The sequence below is a fragment of the Sinohyriopsis cumingii genome, chromosome 6, assembly GCF_028554795.1.
Source record: "Sinohyriopsis cumingii isolate HCF-2022 chromosome 6, ASM2855479v2, whole genome shotgun sequence".
NCBI classification, from domain to species: domain Eukaryota; kingdom Metazoa; phylum Mollusca; class Bivalvia; order Unionida; family Unionidae; genus Sinohyriopsis; species Sinohyriopsis cumingii.
The window spans coordinates 34570147-34583117 of NC_142966.1; the positions used below are offsets into that span (position 1 = coordinate 34570147).

The 12971-nt window shown below is 38.9% G+C and overlaps 1 protein-coding gene and 1 long non-coding RNA gene across 2 annotated transcripts in view; both read left to right on the forward strand.

Moving 5' to 3' along the window:
* Window positions 1-3669, forward strand: part of LOC149796701 (uncharacterized) — a 31760-nt gene extending 28091 nt beyond the window's left edge. The window contains exon 4 of the long non-coding RNA XR_016421727.1: window positions 2271-3669. This is a non-coding gene — a long non-coding RNA (uncharacterized LOC149796701). The remainder of the gene's footprint in view (window positions 1-2270) is intronic.
* A 2986-nt stretch (window positions 3670-6655) lies between these two features.
* The window catches only part of LOC149796702 (heat shock 70 kDa protein 12A-like), a 38462-nt gene continuing 32146 nt past the window's right edge, over window positions 6656-12971 (forward strand). Inside the window, exon 1 of the mRNA XM_089961328.1 lies at window positions 6656-6767. Coding sequence (XP_089817454.1) covers window positions 6765-6767 — 3 coding nt within the window. The 5' untranslated portion in view covers window positions 6656-6764. The remainder of the gene's footprint in view (window positions 6768-12971) is intronic.

Below are 12971 nucleotides of genomic sequence, written 5' to 3' on the forward strand. Positions count from 1 at the left end.
TGCGAGTGGGATAGCCGAGCAAGGGAAATGCACTACATGAGGAAGGAATGGACTCACAGGCAGAATGTAGCCATTGGAGAGAAGAATATCCAACACCCAGCTCTGGTTGAGGCTCAGAAAATCTTGCTACCACCCCTTCACATCAAACTAGGTTTGATGAAGAACTTCGTGAAAGCCATTGACCGGACTTTGCCAGCATTCCGATACCTGCATGAAAAATTCCCTCGACTCAGCGAAGCAAAGATTAAAGAGGGAGTTTTTGTGGGTCCTCAGATTCTAGAGCTTTTCAAAGATGACCGGTTCAACAACTTGCTGGAAGGTGACGCGAAACAAGCATGGAATGCTTTTCGCCTAGTTTCTACAAACTTCCTCGGAAATGTTAGGGCAGAAAACTATAAGGAACTAGTAGAAGACATGTTGATGAAGTATAAGAAACTTGGCTGCAATATGTCTCTAAAGATTCACTTCCTTCATTCCCATTTGGATTTCTTTCCTAGCAACTGTGGTATTGTTAGTGATGAACACGGCGAACGTTTTCATCAAGATATCGCAACAATGGAACAAAGATACCAGGGAAAATGGTCCACTACAATGCTGGCTGACTACTGCTGGACACTCCTCAGAGATGCTCCCGAACAGCTGTACAAGAGACAGGCGAAGAAATCTAAGATGTAGTCAATGACTTGATTTTTTATAGGTAGGCTATTACAGTTGACCTTTTACTATTGGAATGCATTTCGTTATGTAAACATTAATTTCTTGCAGATTACAAAAGAACTAGAGCCAATTTTGCAATTTGACTGTCATATTCGTGTTCAGCACATAAAAATTGATAAGAATTGACTAATTTTATTTCAGTAACATGACTTTTGTAAAAATTTGTTGTCCAGTGTAATTAGTCACACTGGCCTTATGCTTGTGTACTCAATTCTAACCTTTAGCTATTATGCAGCTTAGCCACAGCTGACCAGAATAAGATACAAGGGTTTTGTCCTGAGGGATAATAACGCGTATCACAGGGAGAAATGGCGCGTCCCATGGGCGCTCGCACATTGAGGCAAGGGGTGGGGTCAATAGTAGCCTCCCCCCAATTTCTATTGGCAGCCAGTTAAATTGAAACTTTGATTTTATAACTGACCTCTTTTCTTTTAGTCGATGCTATTTAAATATCCCAAGGGATAGTTTTATATCAGTTCCAATCATTACAGATTACCGTTTATACATACTACGTGTAACAGGCATAGGCTGAACTTTTTTTTTTTAATGTTTAATTTTTGTTTAAGATTACTGAAAATTGTGTTTTCTCGAAACATGGCCGTGGCAGGGGTTTAGAATCTTATTTTTAGCAAAGCGTCCATTTGATTAAAATCAGATCTCAATTTCACATAGGACAGAGGTGATTTAATTTCGGCTGTGCCGTGTTAAGGTATGTATGTCAACATCTTAAAAATACATTTACTCATTTCATCAGCGCGATCAGAGATTCCTCAGGAAAATAATTTTTTTCCGACAAACCCGACGGGCACCTAACTTTGAATACAGGATGGTCCCAAACTAAAATTAGAGGGACCCTGGGTGTCGGGCTATCACACTTTTAGCACTGCTGGTGTAGATAAAAGATCTGTGAATTGATTGTTGCATTTTGTGGTCACTTACTCGGCTTTCTGCCTATTTTCGTAACTCACACGTTTAACACTTTTCCCAGGATTTAAAATATCCAACAGCATGTCTGGAACAGCGCCAGCTTTTAGTCTAAGCCTAGCATTTGCGTATCCTAGAGCTGCCATTTTTTTCAGGATCGTTCTCGTAAACATCCCTGTAGAAATGTAATGATCACAGAGTGCTGTATGGTATTGCTTTGAAATCGACTCGTTTGTAATAATGTATCCATACTTTCATTATGCCTTTATCTTTGGAAAAGAAAAAAAAATGTTGTCCACAGGCTTTTCTTAATGTGTTATTACACCCGTAAGCAACGCAAAACGGCATTGTCTTTTACTCTGGCAACTCCCAGCTGGGATGCTGGAGTCGATACTATGACGTCACATCCCGAAAGTAACCGAATAGGCGCGGGAATTTTGCATACGAGGTCACGGAAATTCAGCTCCAAGAAGATATGCCAATATTTAAATATTGGCATAACGGTCGCAGATGATACTTCAGAATCAGGTTTTCTTCTATAGTGCTTTTATTATTCTGTATTTCCATTGGCTTCTGGTCTCCTTTAACGTACTCATCGAGATTCAACTAAAATTATTCATTTTATTCAGATGAGCCAAATGAAAACAGTGGAGAGGGATTTGAAATAGAGACAGGCGTAGGCATCAACAGTGATGTTAAGATGCTACAGTCGGTTGAAAGAGAGTTGAAAGCCATGGACAAAAAGAGAAAAGATTTAATTCGACAGAAAGAGGAACTTCAAATCAGATTGAGAACAACACAGAATAAAAAAAATTGAAATATTTATTCTCTGTTTAAAACACATTTTGTAGTTAGTTGGTAGAATGTTACGTATACTTGACTACGCAACATTGATTATGCACAAAAGTATGTAAAAGTACTGCTTTGCATTCATATAACCTAAACTTCAATTTCTTGTATCAGAATATAATATTTATAATATATTGATATTTCCGTTGTATGTCCATTTATCAGAATGGTGTATTATATTCAGATCTATGTGTTATCATGAATATATATATATATATATATATATATATATATATATATATATATATATATATATATATATATATATATAATACCCTGAAATTAGTACATATGTCACATGTAGGTTTCCATTATCGGTCTATGCATTCATCTGCTTAAGTTTGATGTTATGGTTTGGTAAAGTACCACTTAAATATAAAGCGGCGGAGGATCCAAGCAGATGAACACCGAAACTGTGACATTAAAATATTATTTGAAATACATTGTATCCATAGGGCCAAGACTCTCAGGTGCTTTACTACTTTCTAATCCGTATATGTGTATCCGTAATATATCATTTTAAGGGTACGTCATATATATTCCATATTGTTTGCCATTTTTATATTGTTATAAATCCACTGAAGCAAGAAATAAAAGAATATGACAACGATATCGTCGGTTTTTTGACTGAAGGTTGCTTACCATAACCGTTCAGAATCATTAAATATTCTTAATTTCAAGACTAATTTAAGGTTCGTCTTGTGCACGGAGAAAGAGACGAACAGATAATATCGATGCTGCCAAGTCTTGCTTCTTATGAGCGTCTTAGCAAGAGATACAGAGACAATACAATTGTTTTAGTAACCCTGTGTGTCATTCTCTTCTTACATATAACTGGTTAAAAACCTTTTCTAACGACCAAAAATAATTTTGTGAGCAGCAACTGCAGGGAAAGCATGCACCCAGTCATACTTTCCTTTCCAACTTATTCATGACTGTACGAATCGTGGCGTAGGGATCTGATGCTAAAATAGACGATACAGCGACAGTTTTATGTGTTAACCAGAATCCGATTCTAGCTGGATGGATGTTGCATTACACAAAGTATTGTCTTTCTGAGCTGAAGTGATTGTATGAATATAAATCAAGCCGGGTATATATTTGTATACACATTATGGTGATTTGGTCTGAAATGTTTGCATGTCCGATTTTATCTCTAAATAAAGTGGTTGAAAATCAGTTTTATTCATTTTCCATTGTCATCATCATATCATATGCCAAAGCATTAAGAGATCATATAATTTATAATTTCTTACTTTCCTATCAAAGCGTTATGATCGTTTTCCTACATTTCTCATATACTGAGAAACGAAGCTTCTCCAGTTTTAGAAGCATTAGTTCCATACAATACTACTTAATGCAATTCTTTGACAGATTATAGAAGTACATAATATATCACTTGTCTTGTAAATGAACGGCCGACACTCTAAAATAGCACTTGTCCTTTGAATAAACGTCCGACATTCTAACATGTCCTGCAAATAAACGGCCGGCATTCCAACCATCACTTGTAATTTCAATAACGGCCGACATTAGTCATTGAAGTATGAGAAGCTCCTAAAGTACTCTTCTGTACTGACTATTGTTAGTCTTATCTAGTCTGTCAGAAAGTATGTATGTGCATTATGAAAAGAACAGTATATCCTTGAATATAAGATAGTTAGCTTAAGCAAATATCAATGATGCTAACATAGATATGGTTGTTTTAATGCAACAACGTCATTATGTTGGAAATTTCTATGTATTAGGGTTTCTAATATGATGTCCTACTGTCCATTACACTTTCGCATAACTAGATAGCATTTGCTGGTAGCAAGAACAAAAAATATGTGAGTTTCTATCAGTTAAAGTATGCCGATTGTAGGGTAATAAATAAAACAAGGCGGTTGAAACCAATCTAAAATTTAGCGAAATAGAGAAAAGACGTTCTAAATCTAAATTAAAGAAAAGCATTAGACGCGTTATTGTTGCAGAAAGAGTGTGTATAAGAGCAGAGTTCCGCTAACTCCTGCAATATGAGACGTTTGGATCAAGAATACTTCCATTTGCGTAAAACGGAGATTATAAGTGTGAAGATCAATCGAAATAAACAAAGTGTCGCTCAACCCCATTGTAGTCTGTACATAATAATCATTGATTAAAGCAATTATTCTCCAAAATGTCTTTTGCGTTATTACCCTCTATAAATGTGTACTACACTGTTCTCGAAAATGTATATACTGAATAGCTTTGATGTACGGCATGCGACCTGAACAAGCCAGTCGAGGCTTTTACCCTATTCCCAACCTCAAAATGCTGATAACCCCTGACGTCAGAGATCTGATTACCAAAAAGCTTCGTGGGAGACTCTCAACTGATTTTGAAACATAGACTGGTTTCACATAATAATTTAACTTCTACCGAACTTCTAACACCAAAAGATGACTTGTGCTGTGACTGGTTTCATATAATAATTTAACTTCTACCGAACTTCTAACAGCAAAACATGAATTGTGCTGTGACTGGTTTCACATAATAATTTAACTTCTACCGAACTTCTAACACCAAAACATGAATTGTGCTGTGACTGGTTTCACATAATAATTTAACTTCTACCGAACTTCTAACACCAAAACATGAATTGTGCTGTGACTGGTTTCATATAATAATTTAACTTCTACCGAACTTCTAACACCAAAACATGAATTGTGCTGTGACTGGTTTCATATAATAATTTAACTTCTACCGAACTTCTAACACCAAAAACATGAATTGTGCTGTGACTGGTTTCATATAATAATTTAACTTCTACCGAACTTCTAACACCAAAACATGAATTGTGCTGTGACTGGTTTCATATAATAATTTAACTTTTACCGAACTTCTAACACCAACACATGGTAACTATAATCATGCATTATTATAATCATAGCAGAGATGAAACGTTCAAATCAATTAATGCATATAACTTAAGATTTTGAGTACGCGAATCAACGAGCATAGTTTTTAGGAAACTGCACAAGGCGAGGCTACAACTATTTGTGCCTCAAAACGCTGACATTTTGCAGTTCTCTTCATACTCCAGATGGTGGTTTTTAGTGATTAAAGGTTTAAAGGTATATATAATTTGTTCTTGAGTCTGTTAAATTAAATATAAAAAGGCTGACTTTTGATTGATCCCTTTTCTCAAAATGAGCTTTTCCATGGGGATGCGCAGTGTGTGCTTGGTTTCCTTATCCTTTCTATGACCTATATCGTGGTTACCCGTGCTTTAGGATTTAAGGACCGTATACATGTATTTTCTTTGAGGTCAGTCATATGTGTAGAATGCCAGAGTTTTGATATGTTTTTTGTTGTTGTGAAAACCTCATGTTTGTCGTGATATGTACATTGTGAGCCGGTGAAGGCCCCTGACCTCGCCATGATACATACGATGTTGTCAGTGTGTTAGGCTTTCCATGACTATGTATGTGATATTTGCAAGCAATAGCTGCAAGTACTAGGCAACCACTGATCTTTCTTCTAGAAGGTATGACCAACACATCCCACTGCTAGCACTACATATGTTATATGGATTATGAAAAATAATATTTTCTTCTCAGTATTTTTACCCGGTCAACAAATGGATTAGGTTATGATCATCGACAAGCAGATGAATAATCAAAAGGTCAAACAGTTTGACAGACAGGTAGAGAAACAGAAAGACAGGAAGAGAAACAGACAGACAGGTAGAGATATCGACAGATAGAGAAATAGACAGACAGACAGAGAAAAAGAGAGAGAAATACACAGAAATAGACAGACATATAGAGAAATAGATCGATCTAAAAAAAAAAAACGTATGATATCACTTTTTAATTTAAAATTGCAATGAAATATTTGATGGAAAGTGAAACATCTTTTGCAATGATATATACCACATTTCCGGTCTTAAGGAACATTATTAATTATCAGTGCTTAGCAATTTAATCTGTAATTTATTTATATTTTACCCTATTAGCATCGGATCAACGTAAGCGACCAAGTTACATACAAATATATGTTTCTGATGGCATTGTAATTGTACAGGTACCCACTTCAAATATGACTATCATGTCAGGTGTTTTTATCGTCATTTATACACTAAATAGGTCATTTACCCGTCAAGCTACTTTCGTCAGCCTCGTTTTCACTCTAGCTTATTAACTTCCCTGTCGGTTGAGAGCGCTCTTGAAACGAGAATTAGACACCAAGTGGGCCACACCTTTTTACTTTTCAAGAATGGAGTGTTTAGCAGGTTTGATGTAAATTTGAGAATGGTAGGTAAATTTGTGCATTCTTCACAACTGCATAGATTTAAATGTACGTCATAATTGAGTAAAATCATAACAGCAAACTGGGATTGGTCTCTGCACTGTTACACTGTCTGTACAGCGTAGGATGGTGTCAGTTATGGTCGTAATGGCTGCGCTATGGTGTTATTGGGCTGATTTGACAGACGAATACAATCATACAATAATGCCTAATGTCACACATTTCCAGGAATCAGGGGCGTGATTCTAATAATTATGAGAATCTTTAAAAAGGTTTCGAACTATCGTATTTTTTACCATTGCATCTAATATGTTTCGCCATACATCAACCTAGCCTTTTCACATCATCCTAGCCGATCATGAATTCCTAATTATGTGACTGAAACATAAGATTGATTGGTTTATAGAATGACCATGGGCTGACCCAGAATACCGTTTCGTGGTAGTGTAAACAAGTCGGAAAAGGGGTCTGTGGGATAGAACCCATATACATAGACATAGAAAAATTGTATTTAAAGTCGGAAATTCTTTACATAATCAGAAACATTAGGTCGCTGGAGGTAGATGACGCAGGTGGGGCATTTATGGCGTTAATTTAACCATCAAATTGATACTGAAAAACTAAGTGTAGGAAATGCTCCCGTTGTTTCATTTTTCTTTCTTTTTTTTTTTGGGGGGGAGGTCTGCTCCACTACCAAATGTCACTGATGACATGTTTCGTATATTTGCATATTGTAATGAGATAATTACTCAGTACACCATCTTCTAAAATAAATCATTATTACCCTACAAAGGTATCCTGAAAGTGATTGGGATTAGGGGGTCCAAGTTCTTTATTATAAACGATCTAAATATTAGTCTAAACATTCCATAGGAATTTCAGATGTGTTTTAGATTTACTACTACCACTACACACCCTCTCTCTCTCTCTCTCTCCCTCATAGCAACGTAAGGCTTAGTGCTATCACGTAAAGTCATTCCAGTCACGTATAGATTATTACGAGAAACGTTTTAAAGAGTCAACAGACCGCACCAGCTAAGCCCTTACCTTACACCGTGAAAGATATATACAATTAATGTAGGTAATCGTTATCTTATTCAGTCATTCCTGCTTCCTAGTTATAAATGCATATGTATATGTGTGTGTATATATATATATATATATATATATATATCTATATATATATATATATATATATATATATATATATATATATATATATATATATATATATATATAAGTAGTAAATGGGGCCACCCTAGGGACAATGGGACTTAGCATTAAAAACACCACTGGGCCATTCTAAGGACAATGGAAATTTAACATGGAGAAAAACGCTGGGCCACTCTAGGGACAATGGGAATTTAACATAGAGTTTGGGCTTGTCTAGGGACAAGGGGAATTGAACATGGGAATAGAGTTTGAGTTTGTCTAGGGACAAGGGGAATTAAATATGGGATTTTTTTTTAAAAAAGTTTTTTTAAATTTAAATTTAAATTTAAATTTAAAAAAGGGTAGGCAATGGAAAGGCTATCTCTTTTCGAGAAATATGGCTGGCCCTGAAAAGGGCCTTTGGGTTTATGTTAATGTATCCATTAACATAAAGGGTACCGCATTGGTCTTCTTCTTGTCCTTAGGCTACGTTTCACTGTAGGACCGTAAATCAGGACTCTTTTCAGGCATCCTTGTCTTTCTACGTAGATCCTACGTATCCACGGACTGGTGTTTGTCCTGTGGACAACGGTCCACTTGGATCGGACATACATGGGTATGTCCGTCCGGAACATCATGGAAGACACAAGCGTAGAAGATTGCACATCGGTCCACATCTTGAAGCGACGAGAACAGGTGAATCAATGCACTGAACTGCGCTTATTTATAGGTAGAGGTAGGATTGAAACGGATTGAGTTCATTCTCCAATCCAAACAAGCGTTACAAAATTCAGTCAGCCCGCATCCAATCCGAAGAGATTAGTCTGTGACGTCAGTTGGTCTATATAGATTCGCTAGCGCTTGTGTGCAGTCAATCTATGCGACAGTGATTCAACATGACGGAAATTCAGAAAACGATCCATTGGGGTGCACCAGCAGGGGAGACCGCCCAAGGGAACCCGGACTTACTTTCAGAAGAGGTACATTGGGATTTTGTGGATTTTCTTACCTCGCAAGAATTTGTTCCGGAACCTTCGCCATTACCGCAAGTGGAGAATTTTAGACAGAGACAGAAAGAAGAATTGGAGAAGTTTATGCAACGACAAAAGGAAGCGGAACAAGCTTTTCTCCTACAGCAACAGCAACAGCAACAAGAAGAGGTAAGAACAAAACAACAGCAACAACAGCAAGAAGAAGTAGCAGCAAAGAAACAAGAGGGTGAAAATCAAACGGCTACGGTACTGTTGGACATTTTAGCGGAGTTAAGAAGTCTGAAACAAATGTATCAGACTTCTTTATCACGACCGAAGAGAATACGACCTTCCCGAGCTAAACATGCCAACCCTGTGACTAAGCCTGTCGTACCACCCTTAGTGATTTCAACCCAATCATCAGAAGTAGGCCTTGGCCGTGGCAAAGGCTTAAGGCAGTTAAAGTTGATTGGTTAAACTCACTCCAACACCATAAAGAAAAAAGGCCCTTTTCAGGGCCACCCACATTTCTCGAAAAGAAATACAATTTCAATTTGCCAATAACTCAAAAAAAAAAACAAAAAAAAAAACACCCGTTTTACCCTTATAGTACGTGTCTGTGTATGAGTGCGTGAGTGTAGCTTCTTATTTTAAAATCAAAACTCAAAGACACTTACCTTATATCATTCATGTATTCTTTTATCCATTTTTTACAATCCAATTCACAATTCACCACAGAACACTTTAAAAAGTTCGTACACTTCTTCTTTCTCATTATTTAGTCTCTCTGTTTTTTGAAAATCTTCACCGTTTTTTCCTCATTTTCTGCCCTTCTTCTTTTCTTCTCCTGTTTCTTTGCCTCTTTTAAAATAGAATTGTCTTCTTTCTTCCTCGTCTTCCTCTGAAGAATCCCTCTCTTCTTTCGAAGAATCCCTCTCTTCTTCCGAAGAACCCCTCTCTTCTTCTGAAGAATCCTTCTTTTCTTCTGACTCCTCTTGTTTCTTTTTTGGGCAATCTGGAGACCAATGTCCTTTTTCTTTACAATAATAACAGGTATCTTGACTTTTGTCTTTTTTAGCCCCTGTTTTTTTTTCTTTTTTGACGGTCTGGACACTCTGAAGACCAATGCCCTTTCTTCTGACAGATATAGCAAGTATCCTGACTTTTATCTCGAAAGGAAGGAGAGTAGTCCGTAGGCTGGTCTGAAGAGAATTTTCTAATGACCCCTCGCAAAGCTCTGACGAAACGTTCCATCTGGGTAGTCTCTTCCATCGTTGTGCTCGGTTTGAGAGTGAAATGAATAGTGAAAGGACAAGACACACACCCTTTTATATACGCTGGTTTGTCATGACTATAAATTAGTCTATGGTGTTTAAACTTGAGTCATTTGACGTTTTGCACTCAAGATGAAACGATCCTATTCATTCGAGAAGAAAGAAGAAGAAGAAGAAAGTAAGAGGCAGAAACGTGATCTATCGCCTCGTACCAGGGCTGAAATCTTGGCACAAATTCATGCCAGTGATTTTGAAGAGGACATGAGTGAACCAGAATCCGAACCCTCTAAACCAAGTTCACCACCCTTTGTCAACCCTGAAAAGTACTATTCCATTCAAGAGACGGAAAAGCGCTCCTCTAGAAAATTTAGAACCACGGCTTACACCTACACGGTGAAGTTTAAAGATTTCAAGGCCGACGTACCCTTGGAGAAAGCAGAAGGGTTTATCACCGAGATGTGGGATTCTTTGCTCACCTCACTCAAGCGACAATGTCAACCCAAAGAAGACGATCGCTTGACACTATCCATAGATCACGACGGTTTGAAATCCCCTGTTTGGATCGAGCTTAGCAGACCCGCAGAACTAACCCCTTCCAAAGTCATGGACAAGATTCAACACGTACAACAATCTAATGACCAGTTTGACATCACCGATGGTAAAGCCACACTGAAAATGGCTCACGTCTCTCTTCCTCAAGGGACAGGACGCAAAAAGATGTTATTGGTGGACGACCTTCGCAACACCAAAACAAGTCTCGTCCGAATTAACAACCCTCAAGACCAGATGTGCTTAGCCCGTGCCATCGTGGTTAGACGAACCTATGCCAACAAGAACGACACGGTAGAATGGAAAAGAACCTGGGAGAACATTCGAAAATCGAACCGAACCAAACAACGAAACGAAGCAGAACTCCTGTTGCAACAAGCTGGCCTGTCCAAAGACACACCCTGTGGCATTCCTGAGATGCAAAAATTGCAAGATGCCCTAGCTCCACGCTACACCTTGAAAGTGCACCCTCAAGAAATGCGCGGACCTCTGTTGTTTCGAGGCCAAGACTTTAAGGACGGAAAATACATTCATGTTTATCATCACGATGACCATTTCGATACCATTACCAGTATCACCGGATTCCTGGGATACAGATATTACTGTGAGAAATGTGACTATGGTTATAATAATCGAGAGCAACACAAGCATTGTGGATGCAAATGCCCAGGATGTTTGGCCTCTCCACCCTGTCTGAGCGAAGAACCAGTGCCTTGTTCGACTTGTCTGCGCACGTTTGTCAGCCCTACCTGTTACCAACAACATTTGAAAACACAAGGTTCACAGAAGAAATGTGCTTCTCAACTCCTGAGATTGTGCCCTATGTGTAGACAAGGCATACGTGCCAACAGTACCAAGGCACACGTATGTCGAGGAAAGAAAAAATGTCACAGTTGTCACCACATCGTGGACTTGGAACACCAATGCTACGTGCAAAAATACCAACCCCCACCAGAGAAAGAGGACGGTCACAAGAAGAAAGGCAATTTCATCTTTTTCGATTTCGAATGCATGCAAGAGACCGGCATTCACATTCCTAATTTCTGCGTGGCTCATCGAGCGTGCGAGAAGTGCATTCAAGAACCTATCTTCAGTCATTGCCCTCACTGCAGCAAGATTCCTGGAGGACGTGAAAAAATCTTTCGGGGACCGAACACGTTAGCCGATTTTGCCCAATGGGTCTTAGACCCCATCGACAAGACGTGGAGCCAAGAGGACATCGAACGTTACGGAGATTGTCATCGTCATGCCACAGTGATGGCTCACAATTTCTCCGGATACGATGGACAGTTTCTTTTGAGATACTATACGGAACAAGGCACCGAGCGTCCTAAAGTGACTTTGAACGGAGCCAAAATCATTTTCATGCAAGTGGGACAAGTACAGTTTAAAGATTCGATGAGCTACTTGGCCATGCCTTTGAGCCGAATGCCTAAAACGTTTGGAATGACAGAAATGGCTAAAGGATACTTTCCACACTTTTCAATACGGAAGCCAGTCAACACGCCGTTCAACCCCATTTACCTGAGGCTCACTATTACCACCCCGACAACATGCGTACCGAACAACGAGAAGCTTTCTACGCTTGGTACCAGGCTCACGCCTAGGACCCTTTCGACTTTCAGGAAGAAATGCTAAAGTATTGTCGTTCCGACGTGGACATTTTACGACGTTGCTGTGGAAAATTTCGAGAACTGTTCATGGAACACGGAGGGGTCGATCCTTTGAAAGAAGCTTGCACCATTGCCAAAGCGTGTTCCTTAGTGTATCGACAACGATTCATGCCTGAAAACACCGTAGCTGTCATCAGCTCTCAAACGACCCACTATGTCAAGCGTCAATACTCGGTCAAAGCCCTACGCTGGTTACATTACTTGTGCAACAAGGAAGACAAATGGATTCAGCATGCCCGCAACGGAAGGGGTGAAAAGACCATCGGAACGTATTCGGTCGATGGCTGGGACTTAGAAAACCCCAAGATCGTGTACGAGTTTAACGGCTGCTTATTTCACGGATGTCCCGTCTGTTACCCTGACCGTAGCACTAAAAATCAGTTTTTACAACGAACCATGGAAGACTTGTACCAGGACACTTGTCAGCGGTGCCTAAAGTTAGAACAGCAAGGATACCAAGTGGTGGAAATGTGGGAACACGAGTACGATCACCGTATGAAAACCGATCCCGAGTTTAAACGCCTCGTGGAAAGTTACCAGTTCATGGACCCGTTGAACCCGAGGGATAGTTTGTACGGAGGAAGGACCAA